The following is a 20,672-nucleotide window of genomic DNA, read 5'->3' on the forward strand; positions in this document are numbered from 1 at the left end:
GATTTTAGTACTGTACACAGGAGAGCTGTTACCCTTCCCTTTATAGTTATGACAGAAGTAGATTAACTTATTCCTCTTTCTTTATTTACAGTCATATGTTGGTGTAGATGGTTCCATGATTCTGTCTCACACCCAGATCCGCTCTATGTGTTTGTGTAATATATGGGCTTCAGTTTCCAGGTGCTGTGCAGCCAGTTTAGGATGCAACTCTGCAACTTGATTCAAACTCACAGTGAGACTCATTGAATGCAAACACATACAAAACAGAAACAATAATGCTTGCTGAGTCTTCTGCAAACTGAAACCTTTGAGTTCTGCACATCACTGTTTGAGGTTTTTTTGAAACCCCCAAACCCTGACATCTTACTGGCTAGATTATTTGGACTCTGATTTTGTTTGTGAATTGGGACTAGGTTACATTACGTTTGGTTCAGCGAAGCAGTTATGTATGTGTTCGCCTTTTTAAGAGGTTTCCTGAGGTATTTTCTCTATTGCACACAATAATAACTAGGCCTTATATATTGGTTTTCATTAGAAGATGACACAGTTACTGGCTTAGTTGATAGGGGAGAAGCAGTAGATGTGATAAATCTTGATTTTAGTAAGGCTTTTGACACAGTCACACAACATTCTCATAAGCAAACTAGGGAATGGTGATCGAGATGAAATTACTATAAGGTAGGTGTGCAGCTAGTTGAAAGACTCTACTCAAAGAGTACTTAGCAATGGTTTGCTGTCAAACAGGGAGGATGTATCTAGTGGGGTACCACAGGGGTCAGTCCTGGATCTGGTACTATTCAATATGTTCATTAATGACTTGGATAAAGGAGTGAAAAGTATGCTTATAAAATCTGTGGATGTCACCAAGCTGGGAGGGGTTGCAAGCACTTTGGAGGACAGGATTAGAATTGAGAATGACCTTGCCAAATTGGAGAATTGGTCTGAACTCAACAAGATGAAATTCAGTAAAGATAAGTGCGAAGTACTGCACTTTAGGAATGAAAAATCAAATGCACGGTTACAAAATAGGAAATAACTGGCTAGGTCAGGGGTCGGCAACTTCTGGCACGCGGCTCGCCAGGGTAAGCACCCTGGCGGGCCGGGCCAGTTTGTTTACCTGCCACGTCGGCAGGTTCGGCCGATCACGATTCCCACTGGCCGCGGTTCGCCGCCCCAGGCCAATGGGGGTGGCGGGAAGCTGCGGCCAGCATATTCCTCAGCCCGCGCCGCTTCCCGCCGCCCCCATTGGCCTGGGATGGCGAACCGCAGCCAGTGGGAGCCGCGATCGGCCAAATCTGCCGACGCGGCAGGTAAACAAACTGGCCCGGCCCGCCAGGGTGCTTACCCTGGCAAGCCGCGTGCCAGAGGTTGCCGACCCCTGGGCTAGGTGGTAGTAGTGCTGGAAAGGGTCTGTGGGTTATAGTGGTTCAGAGATTGAATATGAATCAAAAATGTGATGCAGTTGCGAAAAAAGGCTAATAACATTGTGGGGTGTATTCACAGGAGTGTCATATGTAAGGCCTCATCTGGAGTACTTTGTCCACTTCTGGGCACCACACTGGACAAAACAGCGAGAATTCAGAGCATAGCAACAAAATGATAAAAGGGTTAGACAACATGACCTATCAAGAAAGGTTAAAAAAACTGGACATGTTTCGTCTTGAGAAAAGAAAACTGAGGGGGGCTTGATAACAGTCTTCACTATGTTACGGACTGTCTAAAAGAGGACGGTGAACAATTTTTCTTCATGTCCATTGAAGGTGGGACAAAAAGTAATGGGCTTTATCTGCAGCAAGGGAGATTTGGGTTAGATATTAAGAAAAACTTTCTATCTCTTTAATTAAACTAATTAAATACAGACTAAATGGAGATCAGCCAAATATAAATCCTGTTTGTAGTAGACTGAGGGCTTGTCCACACTATTGCTTAAGTTGATGTACATCGCTCAGGGTGTGAAAAAAGCCACTCCCCTGAGCGACAGAAGTTACATCGACTTAAAGCGGTGTCCACAATTCACTATGACGCTCTCCTGCTGACATAGCTTCCACCTCTCATTGAGGTGGAGTAATTATGTGTCGGCATAGCGCGTCTTCACCAAATGCGCTACAGTGGTGCATCTGCACCGATGTAGTGTGGCAGTATAGACTAGCCCTTAGTTAGATCATCATTTTAACAAACAAGTTTAGGATAATTATAGACCTAACAAGAAGCTGACCTTCAAATTATGATTTGGATGTTTCTCCCCTTTTATATTTTTAAGTGAAGAGTTCTACAGTCTGACCATTTTTGCTCAATACAAGAGTGGAAAAAGTCATTGGGTTTGATTCTCCAGTATCTTGCAGCCATATCACAAGGGCTACTTTGCACAGCCTATATCTGTGCAGTGTCAGGGTAAAAACACTGCCATTTGGATTTACACTCACTTTACACAGACTTAGAGATACATCTATTAGACAAAAGCCATGCATAAACTGAGGGAAGGGTCAGCCCTCCTCAAATGCGGAGTGCAGTCTCGTCAACCTCAAACATTCAGGAATCATTAGTCAGCCCACCAGAATCATGAGATTATCTTAAACTTCATGAGATCTTAGAAAACAACACATTTTGGACTCTGTATTTGCCTTTACATTTTTTTCATTGAGTCTTCAGTGTTCATGTTGTCAAGGTTTTCTCTGCAACAAGGGCTAAAAATGTACTTTATTTTAAATGAAAACTACGATTCTCATGACTTCAGGAGCTGGGGGCTACAAGAAAAACAGCAAATACTGTGAGATTTGCAATAAAATCATGAGTTGTCAATATGCAGTGAGCAGCTCAGCTGCCCCATGCTTTGACGGCCCCTGAATTCCAGGGATCAGACCCTCAGAGCACATGGCCTGGTCAATTCTGGCCGGTCTCTGAAATCTCTTCACCCATTCTCTTTCTCGGAGCAGAGAGAAGAAGCAGTGTGGCGCAATCCAAGCTGAAGAAACTCGCTCCCTGCATCCTAGTGGTCCACTGCTCTGCTCACGTAGTTCAGACAGAACAGGGAAAGGGATTGGCAGGTGACAGTATGCACTGTTCCACAGTCTCTGAGCATGCTTAATGTATTTAATCAGTGGTTCTGAAACCTTAATTTGTGGATCACCCAAGTCACTTCCGATCGTCAGCAAAAGGAGAAGCTTTGTGAACCAAATAGTGGGAGATTGGGCAGGGATTTGAGAAGCATGTTGCTCCATGAAAGGGGCTTTTGCTAAGTGGTCCACAGCAGGATGTTGGGGTGAATCACTATCTGATGTGACTAAGTAATTTTCTATGTGATAACAGTTAATTTATCTCATAACACATAGTAACAGAGATTGTACCACAGTCCTAAGTGTAAGCACATTGAAATAATGATGAACTTGGTCCAAAAATTCCTAGTACATCTTTATATTGTTTATTTCCATCAGCGGCATTTTTGGAATTAAAAGTTGGGTATTGAGATATGTGGGAATGGCTCCTAATTTATTCTATTTTTTTTCTGACTTGACTTTAGTCATATTTTGAAACCATTCTGATTGTTGTGATATACAAGAGTTGACTCTTGGTGGTATTAATGGTTATTAATACTTACGGGTATTCATTTTACTGTCACAAATATCTGTTACAGGAAAGGTTTCTCCGATAGTTAAAAGCTTACATAGCCATGCCAAACCTTTAACCACATGATAGTCTACAACTGTTTTGAAGGACAGTAATTATGTCTGAGGGGTACTAGTGCCATGCAACTTTGTTGGAGTCTCACAAATCAAAAAGAAACCAAATAAGTAACCTCATCTCAATTATGTCTCCCTCCTTTCAGAGGGAGGGGGGGAACTCTTTGCCATGAGTGTCGAAATGTGCATATGTGTTGGACTTCAAGAATGTGACTTTTTTTTCCTTCCCCTCCCTTCCTCTGATAAGTGTTTTGTTTCAAACAAGCTTAACAGTCTCAATATTTTTTGTTGACATGGGCTCATGCTCTTATGTGCTGTTGGCAAAAAGGGCTCTTCATTCTTTGGTTACTTACTATTAAGTGTTTTTTTTCCCTTCCATCTGGCAGAGTCTCAAAGTGAAAACGAAGATTACAAATGCTATTGTGGGCAGAGTGCTGAATGTCTGAGTTACTGCAGACATTCTTATCCCATTTGTGTTAAATTTGACTATTGTCAGATAGAATTTGCATGTAAAAATTATTTGACTGTTTCATGCTAATAAGCTCTCTTGTGAGATTATATACATTGCAGTAATGCTACTATTAAAAAATAAATACTGTTGTAAGAAGAAAAATTGCAGCCAACTTTATTTGACACTTAAAATCCTTAGGATAGGATTTGGTGCTGCTTCCAGTCTCTTTTCAAGAAGAGAGTAAATGCAGTTTAAAGCAACTACTTTCAACCCAGTTTAGACTGATGTTTTTTAATCATGGATTGACCATGAACTCCATAAACCAGGGCAAAACAAGTGCAAAGACCTTGTTTAAATTAATCCTAGTTAGGCTCTGCATCTTAAATTTTATGGTCAACGTTGCCTAAAACCCATCAGGGTTAATTAACACTCTTTGGAGGGTGGCGGAGGGGGGGAGGGACTGCAAAACAGCTTTTCACGCTCCCCTGCCCACCCTCTCAGATGCAACTAGCTCTTGTCCACTCTCACCATGCCACTATGCATAAGGCCAACAATAGGATTTTGGGGAGGATCGGTGAGGTAACTCTTTAGAGGAATTGATTCTTAACTCCGTCACCTTGAGCCTTCCGCTGAAAGAGAGATGGAGTCCAAAAGTTTGTGCTGGGGTCTCTATATAGCTGCCAATATTTTGTGCAGGCACTAAACAAGTGGCCTTTTTCTTTTAGGCTACAAACACCAGGAATCAACTGGAGGCACAGAGGCTCTGTGCCTCTGTACAATCCCTTGTAGCTCCACTCCTTGGCGTATGGCATCTGATGTTGTCCATCAGAGTCTAAATAGCCTGATTCAATACCAGTGTCATGCTGTTGTAACTGCACTGACTTCCATGGAGTTTACGTCAACATCAAATTAGACTAACCGCCCTTTGATTTAAAAATTAGCTTTCCTTAGGTCTTGAAAGAAATAGCTAATGCATGACGATGCAGGTTTTGGTGTATGAGTAAGCCAGCCAGGCACTAGAGGGAGCTCACATTAACTAAAAAGTAGTGAGGAAATAATCCTCCTTAAGTGGAGTGGAAGGACAGCCATCAACCTTTAGTAAATAAAAAGGTCAAAAACGAGCAGACAACTGTTGAACTAAAACGTCTAGTATGGCATTAAACCAGAGTAAAAATGTACTATTACTAGTTTTTAATTGGAAGAATAGCTGTCAATTGGAAAAAAAAGACAAAAAAAACCTGGGTTCTTACTATGCAATTCTTGAGTACAAGATGAACACTACTCATACTGAACATAAAGCAGTGCACAAAACTCCCAAGAAGGTTGTAATTCAGTGGATGCATAGTATAGTACAAACATCATAAACCACAAGGACTTAGCTCTAGAGACTTAGAAATGTTAGCAATGTCTCTGTAATTGAAATAGGCGCTTCAGAAACTTGTAATATATGCAGGATAAATTTCAGAAGTTGTTAGGCTTTAGGTTGTTTGAAGAAGGGCGGAGAGGGTACATGAGATGAGGAGGAAGATTAGTGTGGATACAATGTCTAACGATTAATTTGTTCTCTTTAAAAATGAGATTTTTCAGGAATTTGAAGCAAACTTACATTGTACAAAAATAGTATAGAAGTGGTTATCTAAAATATAAACAGATTCATAGCTGCACAGCTCAGGATGCTTTTTGACCAGGTGGCAGTAATACCTGCTTTGTGCCTGCAGCCTCCTTCATATGTAGAAAGTCTCTACCCCTTTCTTCCATCCTCTGATCCCTGCATAAATAAAACCCAGCTCTTTGGTTATGTTCTGCAAGCAAAGTTCAGCCTTGACATGAGGACACACATGTGTATCGACTCCAATGACTTGCCCTGCTTAATCCACCTCTGAATCTACTGTTGCCCACAGTCTTGTGATATTTGGAGGTTTTAAATGTCACTTGATCTCTGTATTTCTGCCTTCCAGCTTATGAATTTTTTCTCATTCAAAATGTCCATCTCTTCCAATGGGGCTGAAACCAAAGAAGATGGCTGCCATTTTCGTACAGTCCTGGCATGTAGACGTGAGGCTGTCTCTAATAGAGATGGGCCCCATTCTCATTGTTTTTAAAGGGGGTTGAAACGATGATACCCCAAGATGTGGCCTGACAGAACCCAGTGTGCGGATACAAGGGATTGTGTGGAGCATGAGACTGAAGAGGTGAATGGAGAGACTGAGGGGACCATGCAGAGGGAGAGGGGAGAGGAGGAAGCCTGAGGGGGCTCATGAAAATGTATGGGATGAGAGGGAGACTAAAGAAGAGGCTGAGGAGGGTGCAGAGGATAACTACATGGGGAGGAGATGGACAGAGATAGAAAAGCTACTCCCCTACCCCAGGTATTTTGAAAGAGTAAGCAGAGTCCTCCTCCAAGCAGTCAGCAGGGAGGTGTGTATTTTCCATGTGCATTTTAGATTGAATTGTGAACCTGAAATGATTACACATGCCCTGGGAACAAGGGGGCTTTCTAGAGAGACTCAAAAGGCATACCAGAGAGACAAGGTGGGTGAGGTAATACCTTTTATTGGATCAGCTTCTGTTGACGAGAGAGACGTGCCTTGTCCTCTCTGATGTCGTGGGATGAACACGACTACCACAACACTGCAAACATCCAGGAGCCGGCAAACAGGGCTGCTAACAGGGGAGTTTGAGTGGGAGTTTGCAGGGGGAGGTGGAAGGGGAGGCAGGAGGGCGCGGTGTCCCGTGTGCTGTGTTCCCCCAGGTGCAGTGGGCAGAGACCACAGCAGCCATGAGCCAAGCAGCAGGGGACACAATGCAGATGATTGCATGTGGCAGCTGCGGTATGTACATGGTCCTAGCGGGGGTGCCTGACCAGAGGTATGTCTGCATGAAATGCCGCCTAATAGAGCTGCTGGAAGAAAAGATCCGAGGTTTGGAGATGCAGGTAGATACCCTGGTAGAGCTTAGAAGGGGGTTTGAGCAGCTAATGGAGCAAAGGCAAGGAGTGGCTGAAGGGGAATGCTCAGGGGTATAGGTGGTAGCAGGGGCTACGGTCTGTGAGGGGGGAATGTCAGGGGGAGAACAAGGGCAGTGGAAGCATGTGACCATGAGAAGCAGACCAAGGAAAAGGAGGGTCAGTGAAGGGGAAATAGAACTCAGGAACAGGTTTGGGTGTTTGGATAACGAGGAAGGGGTGCAGCAGGTGGTCACTGAAGGGGAAAGGGTGAGGAAGAAGAGAAGAGCGGCTAGTCCCATAGAAAGAGGGGAGGAGTTGATGGAGACAGCACCAAATCTGGGCCCCGGGACAGTACAGGGTGGCATAAGAGGGACTGTAAGGGAAAACTGGAACGGACAGGGGTTGCGACTAGAGGGAACAGGGGATAGATTAGTAGATCGCACTGTCACCAGGCAAAGGCAGGTTTATGTGATTGGGGACTCCTTACTGAGGAGGTTAGACAGGCCTGTGACCAGGGCGGACCCAGAGAACAGAAGGGTGTGCTGTCTGCCGGGCGCTAAGATACGGGATGTGGACCTGCGGTTGAAAAGGATCCTAAAAGGAGCAGGTAAGAACCCCTTGATCATCCTTCATGTAGGAACGAATGACACGGCTAGGTTCTCGCTAGAGAGAATCAAGGGAGATTATGCCAGGCTGGGGAAGACGCTAAAGGAAATCGAGGCTCAGATCATTATCAGTGGGATTCTACCTGTTCCTAGAGAAGGGCAGCAAAGGGCTGACAGAATTATGATGATAAATAGTTGGCTAAGGGAGTGGTGCTATAAGGAGGGCTTTGGGATGTATGGCCACTGGGAGGCTTTCGGGGACAGACAACTGTTCTCACGGGATGGACTTCACCTAAGTAGGGAAGGAAATAGACTTCTGGGAGGGAGGCTGGCTCATCTCATCAAAAGAGCTTTAAACTAGGAATTCGGGGGAGACGGTTGGGAGATGTCCAATTAATCTCCACGCCAAATTACAACATTGAGAAGGAGGGTGACGAGACAAGAACGGATATAGCCAGGGGAAAGAGATTGGACATAAGGAAGAGGGGGGGGGGGATGGATACTAGACTAATAGGTCATACTGGCAGTACACTGTCCGTACCAAATCGGATAACTAATGGGAGGGAGGCTAAACGGCATAAATTAAGATGTTTATACACCAATGCGAGAAGCCTAGGTAACAAAATGGAGGAATTGGAGCTCCTGGTCCGAGAAATGAGACCGGATATCATAGGAATAACCAAAACGTGGTGGAATGGTAGTCATGACTGGAGTACAGGTATGGAGGGGTATGTGCTGTTTAGGAACGACCGGAACAAAGGTAAAGGTGGGGGAGTAGCATTGTATGTCAATAATGAGGTAAACTGTAAAGAAATAATAAGTGATGGAATGGATAAGACAGAGTCTGTCTGGGCAATACTCACATTGGGTAAAAAAACTACTAGAGCCTCCCCTGGGATAGTGCTTGGGGTGTGCTATAGACCGCCGGGATCTACCCTGGATATGGACAGAGAACTCTTTAATGTTTTTAGGGAAGTAAATACTAATAGGAACTGTGTAATCATGGGAGACTTTAACTTCCTGGATATAGATTGGGGAACAAATGCTAGTAACAATAATAGGGCTCAGATTTTCCTAGACGTGATAGCTGATGAATTCCTTCATCAAGTAGTTACTGAACCAACAAGGGGGGATGCCATTTTAGATTTGGTTTTGGTGAGTAGTGAGGACCTCGTTGAGGAAATGGTTGTAGGAGACAACCTTGGCTCGAGTGATCATGAGCTAATTCGGTTTAAACTAAATGGAAGGATTAACAGAATTAAATCGGAGACTAGGGTTTACGATTTCAAAAGGGCTAACTTTAATAAATTAAGATGACTAATTAGGGAAGTGGATTGGACTAACATATTTATGGATCTAAAGGCGGAAGGCGCCTGGGATTATTTCAAGTTGAAGTTGCAGAAGCTGTCGGAGGCCTGTATCCCGAGAAAGGGAAAACGGATCGTAGGCAGGAGATTTAGACCGAGCTGGATGAATGACCGTCTCAGAGGGGTGATTAAGAAAAAACAGAAAGCGTACAAAGAGTGGAAGAGGGGAGGGATCAGCAAAGAAACCTACCTTATTGAGGTCAGAGCATGTAGAGATGGAGTGAGAAAGGCCAAAAGCCGTGTAGAGTTGGACCTTGCGAGGGGAATTAAAACCAATAGTAAGAGGTTTTATAGCCATATAAATAGGAAGAAAACAAAGAAAGAAGAAGTGGGACCGCTGAAGACTGTAGATGGAGTGGAGATTAAGGATAATCTAGGCATGGCACAATGTCTAAACGAATATTTTGCATCGGTCTTTAATGAGGCTAATGAAGGATTCAGGAATAGAGGCAGCGTGACAGAGGGGAATAAAGGAGGGGGGGTTGACATTACAGTACCCGAGGTAGAAGCCAAACTCGAACAGCTTAACGGGACTAAATTGGGCGGACCGGATGATCTTCATCCGAGAATATTAAAGGAACTGGCGCGAGAAATTGCAAGCCCGTTAGCGATAATTTTTAATGAATCTGTAAACTCGGGGATGGTACTGTTGGACTGGAGAATAGCTAATGTGGTTCCTATTTTCAAGAAGGGGAAAAAAAGTGACCCGGGTAACTACAGGCCTGTTAGTTTAACATCTGTAATATGCAAGGTCTTGGAAAAATTTTTGAAGGAGAAAGTGGTTAAGGACCTTGAGGTCAATGGCAATTGGGACAAATTACAACATGGGTTTACGAAAGGCAGATCGTGCCAAACCAACCTGATCTCCTTCTTTGAGAAAGTAACAGATTTTTTAGATAAAGGAAATGCGGTGGATCTAATATACCTAGATTTCAGTAAAGCGTTTGATACGGTACCGCATGAGGAATTATTGGTTAAATTGGAAAAGATGGGGATCGATATGAAAATCCAGGGGTGGATAAAGAACTGGTTAAAGGGGAGACTGCAGCGGGTCGTACTGAAAGGTGAACTGTCAGATTGGAGGGAGGTTACCAGTGGAGTTCCTCAAGGTTCGGTTTTGGGTCCGATTTTATTTAATCTATTTATTACTGACCTCGGAACCGAATGTAGAAGTGGGCTGATAAAGTTTGCGGATGACACAAAGTTGGGAGGTATTGCCAATTCGGAGAAGGATCGGGATATCCTGCAGAGAGACTTGGATGACCTGGTAAACTGGAGTAATAGTAATAGGATGAAATTTAATAGTGAGAAGTGTAAGGTGATGCATTTAGGGATGACTAACAAGAATTTTAGTTATAAGTTGGGGACGCATCGTTTGGAAGTGACGGACGAGGAGAAGGACCTCGGAGTCCTGGTTGATCGCAGGATGACTATGAGTCGGCAATGTGACGTGGCCGTGAAAAAAGCTAATGCGGTCTTGGGATGCATTAGGCGAGGTATTTCTAGTAGGGATAAGGAGGTGCTGCTTCCGTTATACAAGGCGCTGGTGAGACCTCATTTGGAGTACTGTGTGCAGTTCTGGTCTCCCATGTTTAAAAAGGATGAACTCAAACTGGAACGGGTGCAGAGAAGGGCCACTAGGATGATCCGAGGAATGGAAAACCTGTCGTATGAAAGGAGACTCGAGGAGCTCGGTTTGTTTACCCTAACCAAAAGGAGGCTGAGGGGGGATATGATTGCTCTCTTTAAATATATCAGAGGGATAAATACCAGGGAGGGAGAGGAATTATTTCAGCTTAGTACTAATGTGGACACGAGAACAAATGGATATAAACTGGCCGTCGGGAAGTTTAGGCTTGAAATTAGACGACGGTTTCTAACCGTCAGAGGGGTGAAGTTCTGGAATAGCCTTTCGAGGGAAACGGTGGGGGCGAAAGACCTCTCTGGCTTTAAGATTAAGCTTGATAAGTTTATGGAGGGGATGGTTTGATGGGATAACGTGATTTTAGTCAATAACGTGCCATCGCTGGTAATTAGTATCAATGGTCAATGTGGGTCTGGCTGGAGAATCTTGCCCAAATGCTCGGGGTTCTGCTGATCGCCATATTTGGGGTCGGGAAGGAATTTTCCTCCAGGGTAGATTGGCAGAGGCCCTGGAGGTTTTTCGCCTTCCTCCGCAGCATGGGGCAGGGGTCGCTTGCTGGAGGATTCTCTGCGACTTAAAGTCTTTAAATCATGATTTGGGGACTTCAACAGCTGAGTCAAGGGAGAGAATTATTCCAGGAGTGGGTGGGTCAGATTTTGTGGCCTGCATCATGCAGGAGGTCAGACTAGATGATCATAATGGTCCCTTCTGACCTTAAAGTCTATGAGTCTATGAGTCTCTGTTTTAAATTATTTTTTAAATCTCATGATTTTTGGAGTCTGACAATACATTGGCAATACCAGAATTTGGCTTGGAGTAAGGGGCAGAAGCTCTTTGATAATAGCTGTCTGTTGATGTCTGTCTGTCCTCAGTGTGAAGGATCAAATGTGGTTTAACAAGCTATTTAGTCTGGAAGTCAAAATATATGGTACATTTTATATCTTTGCTTTATATTTAGCCTTATTTTTATTTCCCCTCCCTCCCCCCCCCACTTGTAATTGTACTCCTTGTCTTCCTCCACTCTTGGCACTATCGCCCATGATCCATAATTTGTTTTGGCTTTGTTTTGCTCCACTTGAGCTATGGCTCAGCTTGTGTGGGAGCGTGAGACAAAGATAGATGCACAGTATATTTGTGGTCCCAGATTCTGGGGCCAGCCTGGCATTGGGCTGGTTCCTGAGGTGAGCAAGAACAAGTGATATGCTATAACTTATGCCCAGCTGCTTTGGCCCCAAGTGGTTGTTCTGGCAGCTGAGAAGAGCTGTAGTACATTGGTGCTTAGACCATGAAACCTCTTCTTGGCCATGCCCCTGACCAGCCCCTACATGTGATGTGTCTGACTGGGAATTTCCCAGTGGCCGGTTCAGCTGGCTCTATTTTACAGTCCTTTTATAGCTGCAGAGCCAATGTAAAGATCAGAGGCCAGAATTGGGTTGTCTGCAAGAATATCATTAAATGGACTTCCTTTCCCCTGTAAGGGGACTGTTGGCCCCTTACTAACACTCAGTGGGGTTTTTTTGGTTGGCTAGTTCCCAGTACCAAAAGAAAGGGGAAGGGTTGATGGGAAATCAGGACCCTGAGACTGACAGTCCCCAGGGGGAATGGGGAGAGGCCAATGCTCCAGGTCAGCCTGATTGAAAGGGCGGGCAGGCCAATGAGGGAGTCAGGAGGCCAGGGGTGTCCCATCCTCTGTGGGAGCTGGAGCTGCCAGAGACAGAGTGGGGCCGAGCTAAGGAGAGAGAAGGGACCTGAGCTGAGCTGGGGAGCAGAGCTGTGCCAGCTAGAGAGAACAAGAGAAGCAGCCCAGGAAGCAGGTCAGTGCTGGGAGCAGAGCCACAGAAGCAGCCTGCAGAGCAGACCTGTGCTGGGAGCAGAGCTGCAGCATCCAGAGCCAGAGGGGCCCGAAAAAGCAGTCCGGAGGCTGGAGGCAGAGCAGCAGCAGCGCTGAGGCGGAGTGGAGCTGGAGCAGTCCAGAGCTGGGTGTGATGAGCAGCTGGGGAGAGCGAGGGAGGACTCTGGGCAGTGGGCCCAGCACAAGGAGATGCCCCCAGCCAAGATGCCTTTCAGGCCAGACTTGGGGGCGGGGGGATCATAACCCCGACAGGGGAGCTGATACTGGGAAGAAGGGTCCTGCCACCTAGAGCCTGAAGGCATGTGGCCACAGCCAGAGCAAGTGTCCGACTCGCGGCATCACTGCAGCACAGCCAGGGCCTGAAAGGAGCCCTGGGATGTGTGAGGAGCAGACTGTGAACTTCCCCTACATTCCAGAGACGCTGGTTGTGATGTCCCCGTGCCACAGAGCGGGGTGACATGTTTTCTTTTAATCTTTCCCATTTTTTCCTTATTTTTTTTAAAATTGATTGCTGTTTAATAAATTGTATTTGCTTTGAACTGTATGTAATGATCAGTGGGTCAGGGAAGCATCCAGTGCAGAGAGCACCCCAGAGTGGGGACACCCTAGCCCAGGGGTTGGCACGCGAGCTGATTTTTACTGGCACACTGCTGCCAGCCGGGGTCCCGGCCTCTGGCCCTGCTCAGCCCGCTGCCGGCCTGGGTGAACGGAACCCCGGGCAGCGGCTGAGCGGGGCCGGCGGCCGGGACCCTGGCTGGCAGGAGCCGGCAGACGAAACCCCAGACCGGCAGTCGGCTGAGCCGCTCAGCCCGCTGCTGGTCTGGGGTTCCATCTGCCGGCCCCTGGCCAGACGAGATCCTGGCTCCCGGGCCCGCTCAGCCCGCTGCCGGCCTGGGTGAACGGAACCCCCGTCCGGCAGCAGGCTGAGTGGGGCCGGCGGCCAGGACCCTGGCTGGCAGGAGCCAGTGGACGGAACCCCAGACCAGCAGCGGGCTGAGCAGCTCAGCCCACTGCCGGTCTGGGGTTCTGTCCGCCGGTCCCGCTCAGCCTGCTGACAGTCTGGAGTTCCAGCCGCCGGCCCCTTGCCAGCCGGGGTCCAGGCCTCCTGCCCTGATCAGCCCTCCTGCCAGCCTGGGGTACCGGCAGCCAGCCCAGGGGTCTGCTCCTGGCCTGGTCCCAGTACTCTGGAGTCCTTATAAAAAATTACATTACAATTAGCTTAAAAACTTGAAAACTTAAAAACTTTGTTTGTATATTACAGTAATCGTTAAAATATGTATAATATTAATAAATACATAGGTTTGATGAAACAAAGTAGTTGTACTTACGTGCCTGTGCTTAATTTGCGTTTTCGATGATTTACCTTCTAAAAAAAAATCTTGCATGTCTCGCACCCCCAGAAAGGGCATCTTGCACCCCCAGGGGGTGCGTGCACCCCAGGTTAAGAACCACTGAACTAAACTGATAAGATCTGCATTTTAATTTAATTTTAAATGAAGGTTCTTAAACATTTTAAAAAGCTTGTTTACTTTACATACAACAATAGTTTAGTTATATAATATAGACTTAGAGAAAGAGACCTTCTAAAAACGTTAAAATATTTTACCGGCACGCAATACCTTAAATTAGAGTGAATAAATGAAGACTCGGCACACCACTTCTGAAAGGTTGCTGACCCCTGCCCTAGCCCCTGGCCTAAGTGGCCACGACAAGGTTGGGGGTCGAGCCCTTTAGGAATCCTGGGCTCAACCTTATCAGGGTTACGAGGACTCTGCCACTCCCGAGAGTGGAATGAGAGCCCTCAAGGTTAGGCAGGCCTCTGGGTAAAGGAAGTGGGAGTGAGGACTCAGATTCTTTTGCTAGCCTATTTCACTAGGGTAGTGTATAAGCCAGAAAAGTTCCTCACAATAGCGGGACCATACACCCTGATATGCCTGTCTTTGCAGATGAAACTGACCAAGGCTTGCACTTTGGCACTGTCCCTAGTGCCTTCTGCAGTGATGATAATCTTAGTTGGTTTTACTTTTTCCTTATTGCCATCACAGCAAAAACACTGCTATGCAGAAGACAGAGCCTTGATTAGTTTCTTCTGCAGTTTCCCTTTGTGTTGGAATTGAGACCAAAAAGAGGAATGCTGAAAGAAAAACAAAAGGGAGAAAAGGAAACCATGATGGTGGGAGAGGTCCATAAAGAGAAATGGAAGAAGAAGAGGAATGAGTGAGAGGCTGAGAACAAAAAGGTGCAGTGCTGATCCTAAAACCGTAATCCTTTTCAACATGGGTAATTTTGACATCAAAGTTTGTGTGGCCATGTGGGTCAATATTGGGCTACTAGAACTTTCTGGTTTCTGCTACAGTGGAATAGACTGATTCTGTTGTGCTCTCTATCTGTTAAAAACAAAACAAACAAAAGGGAGCTTTTGCATAACAATTTCATCTGTCTCTCATTCTTCCAAGGTAACTTACCTGTTAGATGGTGGCTCTATAGCCCATGAAGATTTTTGTGGACATGCTGGTATATTGAACCCAGGAGATTTACAGGTATGGGAAAGTGGGCAGAAAGGAATCATTGATATCTTAATCCTAAACAGTAACTACTTCTGCCTTTTCGTTTGAATTTGTGAAGAGCCTGCAGTTGAGGAACACTACTCCTCTTTCTGTTATAAGAGAAGTTGTAACTGGATGCTTTTAAACTCAGCCACTATATTGCACTCTGTTGTCATATGCTTAGATAAATTCCCACTACACCATATTACTGTGGGAAACTTCATATTTTAGCTTTTTAAAATCTCTGGTAAAATAGATTAACAAATAAATTATATTGTTTCAATGCTGCACTTCAACATTTGAAATCAATAGATAAACTAAATGTTAGGAAAGGTTATTGTTTATCTAATCAGTCTTCTAACCAGACAAAAGCTTTAGTCATATTAACTTGTCCCATGTAATGAAATTCAAGTGTGTTTTCTTTTCTACATTTTCTAAAATTTAATGTCTATGTTGTGTATTCTGTTCCTTCTATACCATCTTTCTAGTGGATGACAGCTGGGCGGGGTATTCTTCATGCAGAGATGCTCTGCTCAGAGGAACCAGCACATGCTCTGCAACTCTGGGTCAATTTGAAAAGTTCAGAGAAAATGGTGGAACCCCAATACCAAGAACTGAAAAACAAAGACGTCCCCAAACCCTCCAAGAATGGTGTGACTGTGTCTGTCATTTCCGGAGAGGCACTGGGTGTAAAGGTAAACTGTGATCATTGGTACAACTGGTGCCTATGTACAAGTAATATGTACATTTGAAGCTTTAACTATTTATCATATATTTGCTGACAAGTTTAAACATCAAATGTTTTGTCAGCTCACTTTTGTTGTGAAAGGAGAGATCCTCTGAGTTTTATAAACATTCTTTGAAGGTTGCAGTTATATGGTAATTGTTCCATCTTGTCTTTTTTGTTTCTTGTAAGAAAATGCTGCATTACAAGTTATTCCCTTATGTAATGTACTGTAAATCATGCATATAACACCATTCTCCACTCAAAAAGAGCAAAGTCTGTGTGCATGTGCTAGACATAATGTTCCTTGGCCTTTTGGAGGGATACAGTTAACTGTCAGTTAACAGGCCCTAAGAAAAGAAATGTTGTCGCAGCCCTTACTCACATGCTTAGTCCCTTTTAATTCAGTGGGACCACTTGCATGAGTAGGGCTATTCAATATAAGGGTTGCAACTTCAGGCCCTTAAAAATATATGAATATCTAAATAATGTCTCTGCAACAGGTTGGCAGTTCATCTGAAGCAGCCTATCCTGTGAGCAAGATTTGCTCTTGTTGGAATCAAAGCAGGTTGGGAAAGGCAGGTGCTTAACTGTTCAGGTGCAGTAGTGTGTGAGGAGGGCACAGGGATCTCACTTTTCTAATCCCGTGTTCAACCATGTTGGGGGCAAACGCCTTCTGTTGGAATGAACATGTGGTGTGGTGAGCAGGCTAGCTAGTGGTGCCGGCAACAGTAGCGGACCCTGAGGGCCTGGTTCTGTACTGCCTTACACTTTGTGTACTCACTGACATCTGTGCAAAGTGGGTGTGAAATGCTGCTATTCTGATCTGATGCATTTCACACCCACTAGCACAGATGCAAATGATTACACCAGGCATTGGGGAATCAGGCCCAGAATGAGCATGTCTGCTTGGGGCCATGACCCGAACCACCCAGAGTGCCTGAGTGGCTGCACTGTGAGGAGCTCATAGCAAATGGCTCTTTTGAGCACACTGCCCCACATTTCCAGCACCCAAACAGACACTGTCTCTTTGGAAATCGTAACGCTTCAAGCCGTCTCTACTCTCACCTTTGCAAAAGGCAAAACCAGTTCCCATAGTCTATGTACTCACTAGAGTCCAGCTGTATTTCAACCTTCTTTTTATAATTTTGGCTGACTAACTGAATGTTGGCTGAATATATATTGCCTAGGGCCTGACTACCCACTGCCTTGCCCTTTGTATAGTCATGTAACATTTCTGAATAGGGTGACCAGACAGCAAGTGTGAAAAATTGGGACAGGGGGTGGGAGGTAATAGGATCCTATATAAGAAAAAGACCCAAAAATCAGGACTGTCCCTATAAAATCGGGACATCTGTCACCCTATTTCTGAATCAAAATGCTAACATTTTACAGCCATTCTGCACAAGGGGCAAGCAGTGGAGAATCAAGCCCTAAACTATTCATAACATTTTCCCTGCTGACACTTCACAACAATGGATATTGTGCATGAAGTAAAGCTTCATGTTAATGTTCAGTTAAAGTAGAATTTGGGGACTTTAGAACTGTACCTTCCTTTTGACAGATCTTATTGTGTATTTGTAATTCCTAGTAATGGAAATTACATGCAGCAGAAGGAAACCTATATAACACTTAGATTTGTACTGGAAAAAGCAAGTTTTTGCAAGCAGTGACCAGATAAGAACTGGTACCAGAGCAATTTCTAGATATTATTAGGGCAATTTGAAATATCAAACTCAACTTATTTGTTAAGTCTATGTGATTATGAAGTGTCTATTCCCTCTGCTTTTCTTTCAGCTGCAAGTAGACTTGTTGTGGAATGGAATTCAAGTAACCAATGAAATATTATTGTTTCACATTTCAAGTTCTGCTTTCAACTCATATTTACTAAAACCAGGAAAATTAATATAATTAAATCTTGGTTATTTTCATGGCAAACGATGAAGGTTCATAATCTTGGTATTTGAATCAGTCTTTTTATTAGGTATTTTATAAGCTAGTTAAATTGCAAATAAATCTAGCAGCATATGAAAAAAATCGAGCCAATGTCCTCATATATATAATGTTATTAAGAGGAGACATGCCTTTGTAATCTACTGGAATGTGCCTTGTAAAGGAAGACTGAGCTTTTGTCTTTGCACTGAATCAATGTGATCTTTTAATCAGACAAGGTTACAAAGAAAAAACAAACTACACAGCTGGCTAGGTTGGGGCCAAGTGCCCACACATAGCGCTAGTGAGCCCATCCCCTCCCTTTCCAAGGTGAAACCTGACCACTCCATTTTGCCTCTACATTCCACTGCTCTCATTAAACTGACCGTTACCTTGTAGAAGCAGGGCAGCAGACAGTTGTCTTTTTCAGAAGCGCTTGTATATTTTCTATCCGCAATTAGGGGCAGTTCAAGCTTGATGCCCATTGAAATCTGGGCCTCACATGGGACTGCCAAGTGATCACACGAGCTGGAGTGATCACATCAGTCCTGTTTGAATCCTTGCACCACCTCCCTCCTTTCTACTGCATCAAGTTTGATCTTGTTGTCCTTGCTGTCAGGGCCCTACAGGAATGCCCCTGCCTAATTATCCAACCCTTAATTCAATGAGGCTGCATGGGTGGTATAAGCAGGGTGGAATTTGGCCCTTAGATTGTAACCTTTTGGGTCCAGAAAACTTGTTGTCTTACCCTACTTGACTGTAAATCATCTAGTATGCTTTGGCACTACATCATTTTATATTGGGAGGTGGGTTGGAAGAGAACAGTCCACACGCACAACAGGAATAGTTTGTCTTGGACAACTCTTCTAGGAAGTCCATACTTGCATCTCTTAAAAGAATGATACCTAGTCCCCTATTAGCAGTGGGTATGGCTGGTCATTTCATAACTAAGGAAGTGTGAAGTAACTCGTTCCATCTGTAGCTGCAGACATTTAAATGAAGAGATAGGTCTGATGGGATCCCCGGTGTGCAGCATGGGACCGATGTGCCCCCTGAACTCTCTCCAGCCTGGGCCATCTCTCACAATGCCTTGCTAGTGACCAACAGCAAACCCCTCCAGGTGCTGTTATCACTCAGCACAACCGCATGTGGAGCCCAACATCTAGTAGATTGCATAAATGCTCCCAGAGCCACTCATGAATCACCCAGAGAAAGGCACCATCCCAATCCTCCCCCTCCCCCCAGCTCCCAGCACTGTACTCCAGGAATATACATTAAACCAGAATGAGTGAGGGGTTTCCTGGCTGGGGCAGGGAGTTGGGGTGAGGGCTTCGGGGTGGGGCTGGGAATGAGGGGTTGGGGGTGCAGGAGGGTGCTCCAGGATGGGACCGAGGGGTTCGGAGGGCGGGAGGGGGATCAGGGCTGGAGCAGGAGGTTGGGGTGCAGGAAGGGGTCGGGGTGCAGGCTCTGGGCAGCGCTTATCTCAAGCAGCTCCCAGAAGCAGCGGCATGTTCCCGCTCCGGCTCCTACGTGGAGGCATGGCCAGGCAGCTCTGTGTGCTGCCCTGTCTGCAGGCACCGCCCCTGCAGCTCCCATTGGCCGTGGTTCCCAGCCAATGGGAGCTGCGGGGATGGGGGCAGCATGCAGAGCCCCCTGGCTGCTCCTATGCACAGGAGCCGGAGTGGGGACATGCCACTGCTTCTGGGAGCCGAGCAGAACATGGCAAGCCCCTGACCCCGCTCCCTGGCTGGAGCAGAGCAAGCCTCAGACCCCGCTCTCCAGCAGGAGCTTGAGAGCCAGATTAAAACGTCTGGAGAGCCAGATGCGCCCCCCGGGCCATAGTTTGCCCACCCCGATCTAGATTAAGCAGTTTTTCTCACCCCACTGGATATTGCAGTCCTTAATATATAGGTTTGTCCCTTAAACCTGGGCCAGTCTCCTCTGTTGGAGTCTTCAGTCTTCTTCTGAGTGTCTTTGTTGCTTGCAGCATAGGTGGGGGAAGGAGAAAGGCCCAGCATGTGGCCACAGTGTTCTGTGTTTTACTCTTAGTCACATGTGCTTGGGGCTCACAAATCCAGGCATGTCTGGGGGGTATCGCTGAGCCTCCAGGCAAGGTTGAGCAATTCCCTTGGTGTGGCCTTGTGCTGGTGAGTCATTGAATTGTAACTCCCTTGCTGCACAATGGTTGTTGATGGTTTGTTTGATGCCCTGCCCCGGTGTTGGTTACTTTCTTTGCTGTTGCCTCTGGAGAGCTAATGTCTGGCTGATTCCCCAATTTACAGCATGTTTTAGTGACAACCATATAATACAATTCTCATGACTTCATATGCATTAATGATATACATATATGTATAGAGAAATGACTTTCAGCAGATCGTAACCTTTCCCCTGATACCTTACAAGGCATGCTTTATATGTAAAATCACGCTTATATAAAAATGAGGAATATGGGGGTTACAGGACGCTCCCCCAAGGAATAGAATGTCACAATGGGGAAAAAGTAAACAGTTTCAGGAATGCTTGGCAAGGCATAATCATCTTGTTGCATTTTTTCTTGTCATCATTTTTGTTTGTTTTCGTGATAGGCACAATGCCTATGTGGAACATTGAGCAGGAATGAGTTAACTTTTCTGTTACACAAATATAACTTGGTGCAGGTACTCCGTTTCTGTTAAGGCTGCTCTTGAGACATAGAGAATGTTCATGGTACCATAAAGTATGGAATTTCTGTTGCCTTCTCTCAGTGGACATCAATGAGCAAGGAAATAGGCTTTTGGGGAGTGGCTTTGCAGAGCAGTCTTAACAGAAACGGAGTACCTGCACCAAGCATGCTACTATGGGTCCCCAAAAGGCAGTCATTGTGAACATCTTCTACTATATTTTCTACAAGCTGGTATTTTATTTATTTCACAGGCCCCTTTATTTC

At 45.2% G+C, this 20,672-nt stretch overlaps 1 protein-coding gene across 4 annotated transcripts in view; it reads left to right on the forward strand.

Annotated features, from left to right (window-relative positions):
- Positions 1–20,672, forward strand: part of PIR (pirin) — a 100,999-nt gene that overhangs the window by 26,005 nt on the left and 54,322 nt on the right. For all 4 annotated transcript variants that reach the window (XM_065412386.1, XM_065412395.1, XM_065412403.1 and 1 more), the window contains exons 4-5: positions 15,001–15,084; positions 15,579–15,785. In XM_065412386.1, coding sequence (XP_065268458.1) covers positions 15,001–15,084; positions 15,579–15,785 — 291 coding nt within the window. The remainder of the gene's footprint in view (positions 1–15,000; positions 15,085–15,578; positions 15,786–20,672) is intronic.

The sequence above is a fragment of the Emys orbicularis genome, chromosome 1 (assembly GCF_028017835.1).
Source record: "Emys orbicularis isolate rEmyOrb1 chromosome 1, rEmyOrb1.hap1, whole genome shotgun sequence".
Taxonomy (NCBI): Eukaryota; Metazoa; Chordata; order Testudines; family Emydidae; genus Emys; species Emys orbicularis.